This window comes from Festucalex cinctus, chromosome 12, assembly GCF_051991245.1.
Source record: "Festucalex cinctus isolate MCC-2025b chromosome 12, RoL_Fcin_1.0, whole genome shotgun sequence".
Lineage (NCBI taxonomy): Eukaryota > Metazoa > Chordata > Actinopteri > Syngnathiformes > Syngnathidae > Festucalex > Festucalex cinctus.
Genome location: NC_135422.1, coordinates 17,488,799 through 17,501,298, shown reverse-complemented (window position 1 = coordinate 17,501,298; position 12,500 = coordinate 17,488,799). Strand labels below are relative to the sequence as shown.

Below are 12,500 nucleotides of genomic sequence, written 5' to 3'. Positions count from 1 at the left end.
AGATGTGTCGTTCAGTTAACACCATTATTTTTGCACGATATACTAAACATATCAGCAAACTATGTAATCTAAATACCACATATTCCAAGCAAAGGTATGTTTTGAGCCATTCACATGCATGCTCGAATGGAATTATTTTTCCATGATGACATAATTGTACGTTACGAGGCACCGCGTTCTCTTCCTCGTCGTCTCTCTCGCCCCCTTTGAGATGGTCCACATGTCTATAAAACGTATAACATAACTGTGTGTTCTCTGTTGCATGGTTTAGTTACACTAACAAATATGAACATAGATAGCCATTATCATTAGCTGACGTACAGTATTTCCAAACAATGCCGACAAAAATATTAATTCTGAAATTAAATGACTAAATCACAATTATTAGGGATCTGTACAGTATGTCTAACAAATGCAATTCACTTACGTCATCACTCGAGGGAATACCAGAAGTTGTTTGCGTTCTGTTCCGGTGAAATTGGTGGTAGGCTGTTGAAGTAGGGTCTCTCTGGGACGCCGTAGTTCGTGTGCTTAAAATCATTGCATTATCTTGTTTGACCGATAGATGGCGGTCGTGAGCTACACACTGGGGCTTTAAGTATGGAAGAATGGTATATTAATGGAACATTAAGTCTTAATATTTTATTTCAATGCTGTTCTAACATGAAAAAGGTTACAACCTGTTTGTTAAAAGTTATAAAACGGAAATTTCAGATCAAATACATAATGCATTTTCATACAAATCTTACAGTGTACATGTACAAGTTTACTGAATGGTATTTTCTAAAATTGAGTAAAAAAAAAAAATCGCAACAATCGACTTGTAAATTCATATCGGGATTAATCGTTGATTTTGATGGAAAGTTGCGACAATGGAAACGCTTCCGAAACTGAATCTGTACACTCTGGTATGATTTTGTCGCAAAATAGGTCTCCAGGGAGAATATCTTCTGCTGATTTGTCCAAGACATTTTCAATGCAACTATAGCTGCAAATGATCATCCATAGGTTCACCTTTCACGTCCTGCAACAGAAAAGACATTCGTTAAAAAATGGATTTTTTTATCGAATAAAATATGGGTACGCATCTTTTTGGGTCACACAGTATATTAGAAAAAAAAAATCACACATATTAGAAAAAAAAACTACAACAATAATAGCCCAAAATAAGTTTTTTAGCACAAAATACTGAAATACAAAAGTACACATTTGTTGTCAAAAATTGCAAAACTATGCAAAGCACAAAAAGTCAATTTAAAAAATAATAAAACTGCATAAATGTAACGCAAGAGATTTTAGAAAAAAATAAGAATATTGCAACAATGACAAAAAAATACCCAAATATTACAACAATAACCTTAGACAAATATTGGAAATATTGAATGTATTTTTAATGCACAAATATTACACAAACATAATAGACCAAAATGATTAAAAAAATAATAATAATACTCAAATATAAAAAAAAAAAAAAAAAGTCATTAAAATACCCAAATCGTGTATTACAAAAGTAAAAATTGTTGACTAAATGCAATGCAATGTAAAATTTCTAAATAAGATTAATTGCCAAATATCAACAAAAATATTAGCAAAATGCCCACTAGCAAAAACAACACACATACCGGTACTTGCCAAAATATAAATGTATTACAAAAAATGCACACATATTAGAAAAAAACTACAATAATAGCCAAAAACAAAGCTATTTAGCAGAAATTACTCAAGTACAAAAATCCACAAACCTGAGCATGAATTAAGACGGTTTGGAAAAGAAATATAACAATATTAGACAAAAAATATATCATAAATGATGACAATTTGAGAAAAGAATACCACAAAAATACTAAAAAAATATATATATTTTAGCATAAAACATCAGAAAATGTTTAAAATGAAGAACAAAAACAATTATTAACCGGCAAACATTTTAGGAAAAATACAAGAATATTAGACAAAACAATTACAAAAATCTTGAGAGCAAAATTTTAAAAGATTAGCAACAAAACATTCTTCCTCTTTTGAAAAAAATATTTTTTCCCACTTTCTGGCCAAATTGAGCTTTGAAGAAGTTTGAATGTTTTGGGGTTTTTTTTATGCCACAGATGCCGACCGCTCGTCGTGGTCGCTGCAGGTGGACGTGCTGCTGGATGCTCTTCAGCCCACCTGTGCCCAAATCACGCTGGACGTGCCTGACCTGCTTTCCGGCGTCACCTTCCCTGCAAACATTCGCCAGGGCACCGCCAAATACACCTTCGCCCTCAGTTTCAACAATGTATGCGTGCGTGCGTGCGTACGTGTGGAAAGTTGCTAAAAAGGTGCCAAACTTTTTTGTTTGCAGAGCAACAACGTGAAACTGTGGTGGCCCAACGGTCTCGGTGGGCAAACGTCCTACCGCCTCCTGCTCGTGGCGCACTCTCAGGATGGGAAAGCGTTGCTCAACGCGCACTCAAAGGTTTGAGCTCACGTTTTTTGGTCTTTCAATTTATTTAATTCCTTAAAAAAAAAAAGAGAGAGAGAGAAATGGGGACAGCAAGAAGTGAAACTTGTGTTATCTGCTTTCTGTTGTTGCAGATGAAAATTACACAAATAATGTGACAAAAAATAAATATAACCAAAATACATCAATGTTACAAAATAGACAAAAAATACACAAATATAGTTGGTTGGTTTATTGGTTTTGAACATATAAACATAAACATAAACACATTACAATTGTAAAAAAAAAAAGAAAAAAAAAAGTTTGAAATAAAATAAAAATTTAAAGGTAAAAAATTCAACAATAAATTCCATAATTTTATGTTCAAGGAATAGGAAAAAATACACGTATGCGGGCTCTCCTTTTTTATAATTTTTTTTTCTTTTTACAGTTTTTTTTTTTTTGTTTTTTGTTTTTTCTTTTTTTGTGGAAAAGATTTATTCACAGTTTATCCCCATACAAATAAAATTAAAACATTGGAAGATAAAAAGAAACATGCCTATCCTAAGTGCACAGATAATAAAGAAAAGAAACATAGAAAACTAAAACAATATGTAACAGAACACAGTTTTTTCTTTTTTGCAGATGTATTTAGTTTTTTTTGTGGAAAACATTTATTCAGATTTTTTTTCCCCTTGTCTGGTCCCTGGTTGCCTCCTTTGGCACAAATTGTAAAATAAACCAAAAATATTTATAATTTGGGTAAAAAGGAAACAAAAGAAATGCAAAAAAAAAATCAGCAATGTTAGGGTGTGTCCTCCGTTTGTTGGCGTCCGATGGAGCCATTTAAAGTCCTCGCTATGTTGTTGCAGGTTTACTTCCGCAGGGTGGACCTTATCCAGGAGCCGGTTGCCTGCTCAGCGGGTCTGAGTTTCTACTTCCGAATTAACGGGAAGCCTGTTTTCCTCAAAGGCTCAAACTGGATCCCGGCGCACTCTTTCCAAGACCAAGTCACGCCTCATGTGTAAGTTACATGACCTGCATGTCACTTTTCCTTCTCCCCGTACAGCGTCGACGGCTTTTAATCTGCAGTCGTAAGCCGGACAAATTTGTCGAGCTCGGACACACAGATGGCTCGAGCAAGTTTAATTAAGCGCAAAACAACAGGAAGAGACTGCAACTCTCAGACGCATGCAGCAACGTTGCTTCAACATCATTTGCGTTAATAATAACTGCATAAAACGTGTTACGCTGGTCTTCTGCACGGGTCAGCCAAACCTGCTCTCGAATTTGCGCTGCCGCCATGCAGTGCAGTGCGCCAAACGCCAGATTAAAAGCTCAGCCTTAACAAACTGACAAATGCATTCTTAACAGTGTTATATAAAAGACAACAAAATTTGACAAAGAAACAAACAAAAAACTTTCATAGAAAAACAAAAACAAAAGAAACAAATATTAAAAAAAGGAAAAGAAAAACAATAAAATAGCTTAGTATTAAAAGAAACCGTCATTAAGAAGAAATACAGTAATATTGCGCAAAAAAATTACCAATTTTTTTTTAAATGAATTAAAAAAAAAAAAAAAAAGGTTGACAAAATACCCAACTACAAAATACTAGAAAACATGGGGGAAAAATAATAATAATAACCAAAAAACAATGTTTTGGGAAAAAAAATCACGAATATTAAAACAAGCCTTTGGCTGAAATATGAAATCGTAGTCAATATACCGGTAATATAAAAAAAAAATGAATAATGGAATAAATGCTCCTTTGCATACTTGTCAGGTTGAGGGACTTGCTGCAGTCGGCAGTGGACGCCAACATGAACGTCCTCCGCGTTTGGGGCGGCGGCGTTTACGAGCAAGACGCCTTCTACGACATGTGCGATGAAATGGGTCTAATGGTGAGCAAGTCGTGCGGCATTTCACACCGTATGGCTCTCATATTTGCATATTGGTCGTCCTTTAGGTGTGGCAGGATTTCATGTTCGCTTGCGCCATGTATCCCACCGAGGACGACTTCATACGTACCGTGAGGGAGGAGGTCTACCAACAGGTCAGGAGGCTCGCAACATTAGCCACATCGTCATTATTGATTGACAAAAACATGCTAGTACACAAAAAATTGTAATCAACTTTAAAAAAAAATCAAAAAAATCAAAAAAAATCGAATAGGACACATTAATCTTCCACAAGAATAATTGAAAAATGCAAAGATGGGATTTTTTTTTTTTTTTTTTTTTTAATGCAAAAATGTTAGCGATACTAAAATATACACTAAAAAAATATTAGATGAAAATATTTGAAACAAATATTGAGCATATTAAGGAAAAGAAATACCAAAATACTAGATAGAAATTCAAAAGTATTTAATGGAAATACATTGGGTGAACAAAACAAAAATACACAAATAGTTGAAATAAAAATTCAGAAATGCTAGGGAAAGATTATAAACCTATTCAAAACAAATTTAAGTAGTAGGAAATACACAAATATAAGACCAAATAACACAACAATCTTCATACCAACAAACAAAAAAGACAAGCATATAAAAAATACAAATATAAAAAAAATATAAAATAAAAATATAAAAAAATAAACGCATAAACACATACAAATATTTGAAGAAAAATGCCCAAAAATATAATATACATAAGTATTAGACAAAATTATATTTACTTTATTATATGTAAAAATGCATAAAAAAAAAAGTAAATTCTGGAGCAAAAAAAGCAAAATATTTGAAGATAGTTAGCTTAATATTATTGCCCAAGTGTTTTTGAACTTATTGGTTCCTTTAAAAAAAAGAAAACAAAAGCCTTCAAATACTATTTTTGAACTTCTTTTTCTTCTTCTCCAATGAATATTTCATCTTGTGGGGATCTGTCCAACCCCCTCAGGTCTGGCGTCTTAAGTCTCACCCGTCCGTCATCATCTGGAGCGCAAACAACGAAAACGAGGCGGCACTGGCCACCGACTGGTTCCACATCCCCGACTGGCAACGGGCCGTCTACCTCAAGGACTACGTCGCGCTCTACGTGGACAACATCATGGCCATCGTTAAACAGGTGGGCTTCACATTTTTTTATTATCATTTTTTTTTTATGTCAAGTACACAGTGCTTCTCAAACCACCGAACTTTCTGCGGCCAGTGAGCCATCATAGCTTGGGGATCGGCAGAGAAATGAGCCATAAATGATGTCGCATTAATTTAAAAAGTTCAAAGTTACATTATGGGGATAAGCATGCTACTAAAACATGCTAAACCAACGAGCTACATGCAATTGCTGTAGAAATTGCATGTGAATGTCCTGACTTGTGCGTGACAACGGAAATCACGTGTCTCAGGAGGATCCCAGTCGACCCTTCCTGGTCTCCAGTCCGACAAATGGCGCCGAGTCGGAGCAAGAGGGCTACGTGGCGAGGGACCCGTACGACCCGCGCTATGGCGACACGCACTTCTACAGCTACCTGGCCGACTGCTGGGACTGGCGTGCCTTCCCCCGGACCCGCTTCGCCTCCGAGTACGGCTTCCAGTCGTGGCCGTCGCTCTCCACGCTGCGGCCGGTAAACGTCGGCTTCACTTCCAATCGGAGGGTCGGAGCCAAGAGCTTAAAAGTATCGCTTGTGACGCCGCAGGTGTCGGTGGCGGAGGATTGGAGCTTGGGCGGCCGCTTTGCTCAGCACCGTCAGCACCATCAGGACGGAAACGAGCAGATGCTGAAGCAGGCGTCGGTTCACTTCCGCCTGCCCAACTCCAGCCGTTCGCTCACCAGGTTCACGCACACGCTCTACCTCACGCAGGTACACAAGTGCAGCTCTCGACACGTCGTTATTTTGTTGACCAAAACGTCAAGAAAAAAAGTTGTTTTTTTGTTTTGTTTTTCGCTGATGAAAGTTTCAGATGAATATTATTCGTCTCATGCAAGCAGACTGTCGTTGGTCATCCTGATTGAATCGTTTTTTCATTTACATGTATTTGTCATATCTTTTCTAAATACGTCTTTCCATGAAATGTTTTAAATCAACAGTTCCCATATTTGTTATGCTTACCTTAAAAAAAAATCACATTTTTACATAATTATATTAATGTATTATTTTTTATAATACAGGACACATAATAATAATAATAATTGCACTGAAAAAAGTTATTTCTACTTTTTAACCTAAAAAAATGATTGAATAAGGTGAATCCGTGGTTACATTTGAAATAAGCACAAGTACATTTTTATTTTTATTTTTGATTTTGAAGTCTATTTACTATATCTATATTTTGCCTTAAAATCTTTCAAGCATATTTTTAGTACTTTAAACATTTTAACTGAAAACGTTTACATTATGTCCATATTTTACTGCTTTATTTGTTTACATTTAAAAATTAATCACTTGAAATAGTTTAATACTTTTAATTCATCTTTGCATTTGATTTTATTTTTATTTTTTTTAAATATCTTAACATGCTTACAGGACTTTAATTCTTTAACCCAAAACATTACAAATGAACGCTTTACATATTTTAAAACTTTTTTTAAACCTTTTAAAGTAACATTAAATTTGTTTAACGATTTTTATTTTTTAAATAAAAATGTTCTAAACCTGACAAATCTTACCTAACTAACCTAACAACTGCTAGTTAACTAACTAGTCATACTAGTACTAGTAGTACTAGCATTTGCTACTACAACTAATTAACCTAGCTAACCCTATTAAAAAGTATGTACAAAATTAAATACTTCATTGATTATGTTCATCTATGGAATGTTTCAATTTTATGGTAACATTTTTAAACAATTGTTAATACTGTATTTACACACTTTTTTTTTTCTACATAGATAAAACATTTTTTCCAAAATTAATTCTTATAAAATAAATAAATAAAAATCTCATTGTATGCAATACTTTCATTTTTTTAAGCTACATTTTCTTACACTTGCACACAAAAGTTGTTTCAGTTGGGCCCCGACGCAAGCAGACAGTAACACGTGTTTGTGTTTTGTTTTTGCAGGTGATGCAGGCTCAGTGTGTGAAGACCCAGACGGAATTTTACCGACGCAGCCGCAGCGAGCTGATCGGAGGCCTCGGCCACACCATGGGCGCCCTCTACTGGCAACTCAACGACATTTGGCAGGCGCCCTCCTGGTCGTCCATTGGTAATCCGGCCCGGAAAAAAACTCACATCTGTCACATCTGACTTCATTTCCTGTTTCTTGGCAGAGTTCGGCGGCAAGTGGAAGATGTTGCATTATTTGGCCGTCGATTTCTTCGCCGATGTCCTGCCCGTCGCCTTCGAGGACGACGACCACACGCTGCTCATCTATGCCGTTTCCGACCTGAGCCAAGACCTAAAACTCAGAGCTGTGGTAGGGCCTGTCATTAACTCATTCAAACCCAAAAACGTGTATAAACGTTGTTTTTTTAAAATACTTTGTCCTTCACGCCCAAAAACGTATTTTTACGTTTTGTATGGTTTTTTTGTTTTGTTTTGTTTTTGTTTTTTTAATGCAAGAGCATACAGATGGCTTTGATGCAGCTTCTGACATGAAGAGGTGTCTTAAAGCAATGGTAGTTTATAAAAAAAAAAAAAAAAAAGCAGGAGGCAGCGGAGTATAAGAGATCAGCCAGGACCATGTTGCAACAAGCTTTTTTTTTCTTTTTTTTTTTTCACCGAAATCGTGAATATTGATGAAAATTAGCTATATTCTAATTCCTGCGACACGGTAACAGATACAAAACAATTTTTTTTCCTGATTAAAGAAGAGACTCTAATCTATCTTTTGGTAGGTCCCATGTTTTTATAGCAATAGAGTATAATATACTGCGGGCCTTGCGAAATCAGTCGAAATCTAGGCAACAGCCAAGGGTCTTCAGTGAAAATGGCTCGGAGTGAATGAGTTAAAAAAAAATGTTTAACTGAATAGCAAATGTTTTGTATTTATTAAAAAAAAATGTGTGCAATACTAATACAAAATATAATCGATAAAAAAAAGTTTTTTTTTTTAAAGTTTTAAAAATAGCAAATTTAATGGAATTTTTTATGTTTAAAAAAGGGAACAAAAATAAACAGTCATGTTATCACCCTGCTGCCCACCAGGTGTCAGTATACGCATGGAGCGATCCCGAGCCGGTTTGCATGCTGAAATCGGATCTCGTGGCGGTCCCGGGAGGAAGCGCCGTTCCCGTTTTCAAACGGCCCATCGCCCCCCTGCTGGCTGGATGTGGACACTGCAGCCGCCTCACCTGCCTGCTCTCGTTCCACCTGGAGGAAAGCGGCGGCGGCCGACGCGGTCCCGCCAACCACCACTTCCTGTGCTCACCCAAAGACGCCCTGGGACTACAACCGCCAAACATCACGGTGAGACACTTTTGTTCCTGAAGACATTGACAGAATTCTTATGAATTCATAATTCCTTCTATGAAAGACTTCGAGTTGCATCTACATTTCCTTCTTGTTGAAATCCTGAATTCTCAACAAATTGACGAGCAGTTTATTTGGAATTCTGGAAACGTTGACAAAACACTGCCAGATGTCTCCCCCCGCAGGCCAAAGTGCGTAAGGACGAGACAAGATTGCTGGTGGATCTCCGCTCGTCGGCCGTGGCGCCTTTCGTGTGGCTGGACGCGGGCGACGTCCCCGGACGCTTCAGTGCCAACGGCTTCTTGATGCTGTCCAGGAACAGGACGGTGGCGTTCCGCGCCGGGAGAGACACCAGTGTTGCGGAACTCTCCCGAGCACTCCTCGTCACCTCCTTGAGCGACCTCTACTCGCCTTAAATCGCCTTATAAAAAAAAAAAAAAAAAGCTTCGTCACCGCCTGATCCCGCCACTTGTAAGTTGTTGAGTGGAACATCGAAGGCTTTTTGTATTTGAGTGTAAATGTCCAACATTCAAATGCAAAAATCAAGATTTGTTGTAACTATTTAATTGCTGTCAATATAGCTCATAATCATGGCTGCCTTTCAGATATAAATTGCAGTTATGAAGCTTGGGTGGAAAATGAAATGGATGTTTTGTTTTTCCTAATTTATTTTCTTCAATTTGTGTGTCAATTGTCCATTTATGTGTAGCTTATGAACGTTTGCTAGCATAATGCTAACACATAATGGAAAACTACGACGCCGTATTAGGGCCACAAAGAAATATATATATTTTTGAGAAGGCGGGGGCAAACAACCTTGCTCTCGCAAGATGAATTCTCACGGTATTTGTGAGTTCACAAACTCCAGGAGAAAATCATCTTGTATGGCTCCCGCAGGGACCAATCACAGAGCAACATTATGTTTGGGGGCAGGATATGCAACTGTGACGAAACCAGGAATCCAGCGCCGACACCGGAGCTAACAAACAAACAAACAAACCTAACATGGACGAATGAACGCTACAATTAATTCAGTTCTCGCAGAATTACTCACCGGTTCCTTGTTGAATGTTGAACAGCGAGAGGCGCTTCGTGCATTTCTAGCTGGTGTGATGCTTTTCCTCCTTTCGACATGAACGAACACGAAATTTTCACCCGTGGCCGTGATTGGTTAAAACAAACGTGTAGAATATCGCATCGTCCAATTGGCTCGAATTATTGTACAGAATGTCCCGCCTTTTCCCGATGAAATTACTGTGGAGAGTTACCAGGTGGATATGAACAGAGAGCATTGATAGTCATCTTCTTTGTACTCTGGGCATATGCGTGTATTATACTGCCCCCTGGTGGAAGTCAGGTACACTAATCAATGCATGAAACCATGAAGCACAAACAATTAAATTATATCCATTCTATATAAATGATATATTATTATTTCAAACGACAACACTGTCAACTCAAGTGTTAATTTTCTTCGTGATAAACACATTACAAATAAAAATTCTTAGTTATTTGGTGGTTAGAACAGATTTGATGTGTAGATTATTTTTAATCCCCCTCATTCCCCTCGGTTTTATTGCCGAATGTTTATTTTTTGAATAATATTTTGGGTTTAATTATTTTATGTTTATTTTTTTTAAGCAAAATTGCATGGTATTTGAACGAAATGAAGAAAATTACAATAGTCCGGACGCTTTGTGTTTCCAGTGCGCATGCGTCATGTTCCCACCAGGGGGCGCGCCAACAAAGCCACGCTTCCCGTCCTTTTGTTTACCTCCGCCGGTCAAACCTCCCAACGTGACATGATGACCCCCCACCCGGGCCTCCACCCCCTTTCCCTGCTGCACGCGCGTGTTTGTTTGCGCGTGCGCGTGCGGGGCATTCCAAAAAAAAAAAAAAGGGGGGAGCGAAAGCATTTGGAACCCGTCGTGCACGCGCGGTCGGTCGCTCACCTCCATGTTTGTGTGTGCGCGCGCGCGCGCGCCGGTGAGCTTTGAACCAAAAGCTGATTATTACCTCCCGCCGGGAAAGCCACGTACGTCCTCTTTGCATCGCGCGCGCGTGCATGTGTGCGGTCATGAAGTCGTGCCGGAGGAGTTAAAAACTTTCTTCGGGGGAAGGGGGACGGACTCTTCTTCTACTCATAGGAGGACTGTGTGGAAAGCAGTCGAGAGATGGCTGCTGCGCTTCTTGTGCGACTTTTGGGGGTCGTGCTCCTCCTGGCCGAGGTGACCCGCGGCCGGGAGGCTCTGGCGGGAGGGGCTGGCGAGTTCCTGCGGGACATCGTGCGCTTCTTCGGCCACAACGACTCCATCCCCGCGCGCAACCTGGAGGAGCTCCTCCAAATCGTGGCCGCCCGCAGGCATCACGCCGTCGCCCACGAAGACAACCCGCTCCACGCGCGTGAGGTAACCACTGCAAACACAAGGGTTTCCCTTTGTCGCAAAAAAATAAAATAATTGTTGCTGTTCCTAATAATTTGGGTCAAAACATTAGGAACAGCTCTTTGGCGTTAGCGTGTTCAGTGTATTGGCAATCAATGGGATTGAATGGGTGTACCTAATCAAATGGCCAATAAGCGTCTTGTTGAAAATACAATCAAACTATTTAAGTACAAGAAAATACATTTTATACCGTACATATATACTATACTATATTAATTGTTTAAAATACTGTAGACACTGACATGAATTTGATGATTTATATATCTTAAAAATATTATTAGTGTCATAGAAAATAAGTCTGCTATTGTTGCCAGCTAATCTATCATTTAAATTACTTATCAATAGTTGCATTTAGAACCCCAGTAAACAAAAATTAAACCCCCCCAAAAAACCGACCTCAAAATGTTGTATTAATTAAACACTGACAGCCTAAAAAAATGAATAAATACCGTAATTTAGATAAAATTCATTGATTTTTTTTAAAGGTACTTTTATATTCATCTAATATTGATGAAGATAAGATTATCGATACCAACCTCCAACATGAAACACTAATGCCTCCTAGTGGCAGAAAATTACTTCCAACACAATTCTGTGACTCAATTAGGGGTGTGCTAAAAAAATAATAATCTATACGGCAATAACATTGTTGCGGGCCTCATTTCAATACACGTATCGATACGCAGGCGTCAGAATCGATGTTGCTCGTTAATTTTAAATAGGCAGTTAAAGCAAGGTTGCTCATTTGCTGATAAACCAGAAGAGCTGCTAACAAAAACATGTTTTGCCATCCAGCATAATAAACATATCACTTAGGTATACATATGACTGTTATAATAAAAATGCAAGTAAATTAATGTCAAATATTGGGATATGTATCGCCTTGAAGATCATATATTGGGATACGTATGTATCGCGACCCCTGTATCGTAATACGTATCTTATCGTGAAGTTGTTGACAATACCCAGCCCTAGACTCAATGTTTCACACTCTACTAACTATTATATCTTTTTAACTTCAAATAACTCGATGAATTGCTCACTATAAAATGACTGAATAAAGGAACTGAAAAATACAGCCACATTTTGTATTTGGGAACCCAATTTATCAACTTTTATGTTCATTAACAACAGTATAAAAAAAATAGCCTAAAACTGTATTTGATTTTATATTTGGAACTGATACATAACGTGTGATTAATCATGGGTTAACTATGGAAACTCATGCTACTCCGATTACAATTTGTAATCGACTGACAGCCCTAATATATAAACAGATGTATCT

At 37.8% G+C, this 12,500-nt stretch overlaps 2 protein-coding genes across 2 annotated transcripts in view; both read left to right on the top strand.

Moving 5' to 3' along the window:
- manba (mannosidase, beta A, lysosomal) overlaps nt 1–10,300 on the top strand; it is a 16,331-nt gene extending 6,031 nt beyond the window's left edge. The window contains exons 6-17 of the mRNA XM_077538773.1: nt 2,103–2,272; nt 2,339–2,452; nt 3,289–3,440; nt 4,203–4,320; nt 4,386–4,472; nt 5,317–5,484; nt 5,765–5,983; nt 6,056–6,220; nt 7,422–7,566; nt 7,631–7,776; nt 8,508–8,768; nt 8,957–10,300. Of these exons, the coding sequence (XP_077394899.1) occupies nt 2,103–2,272; nt 2,339–2,452; nt 3,289–3,440; nt 4,203–4,320; nt 4,386–4,472; nt 5,317–5,484; nt 5,765–5,983; nt 6,056–6,220; nt 7,422–7,566; nt 7,631–7,776; nt 8,508–8,768; nt 8,957–9,187 (1,976 nt within the window). The 3' untranslated portion in view covers nt 9,188–10,300. The remainder of the gene's footprint in view (nt 1–2,102; nt 2,273–2,338; nt 2,453–3,288; nt 3,441–4,202; nt 4,321–4,385; nt 4,473–5,316; nt 5,485–5,764; nt 5,984–6,055; nt 6,221–7,421; nt 7,567–7,630; nt 7,777–8,507; nt 8,769–8,956) is intronic.
- Nucleotides 9,092–12,500, top strand: part of slc39a8 (solute carrier family 39 member 8) — a 22,967-nt gene continuing 19,558 nt past the window's right edge. The window contains exons 1-2 of the mRNA XM_077538774.1: nt 9,092–9,242; nt 10,892–11,179. Of these exons, the coding sequence (XP_077394900.1) occupies nt 10,946–11,179 (234 nt within the window). The 5' untranslated portion in view covers nt 9,092–9,242; nt 10,892–10,945. The remainder of the gene's footprint in view (nt 9,243–10,891; nt 11,180–12,500) is intronic.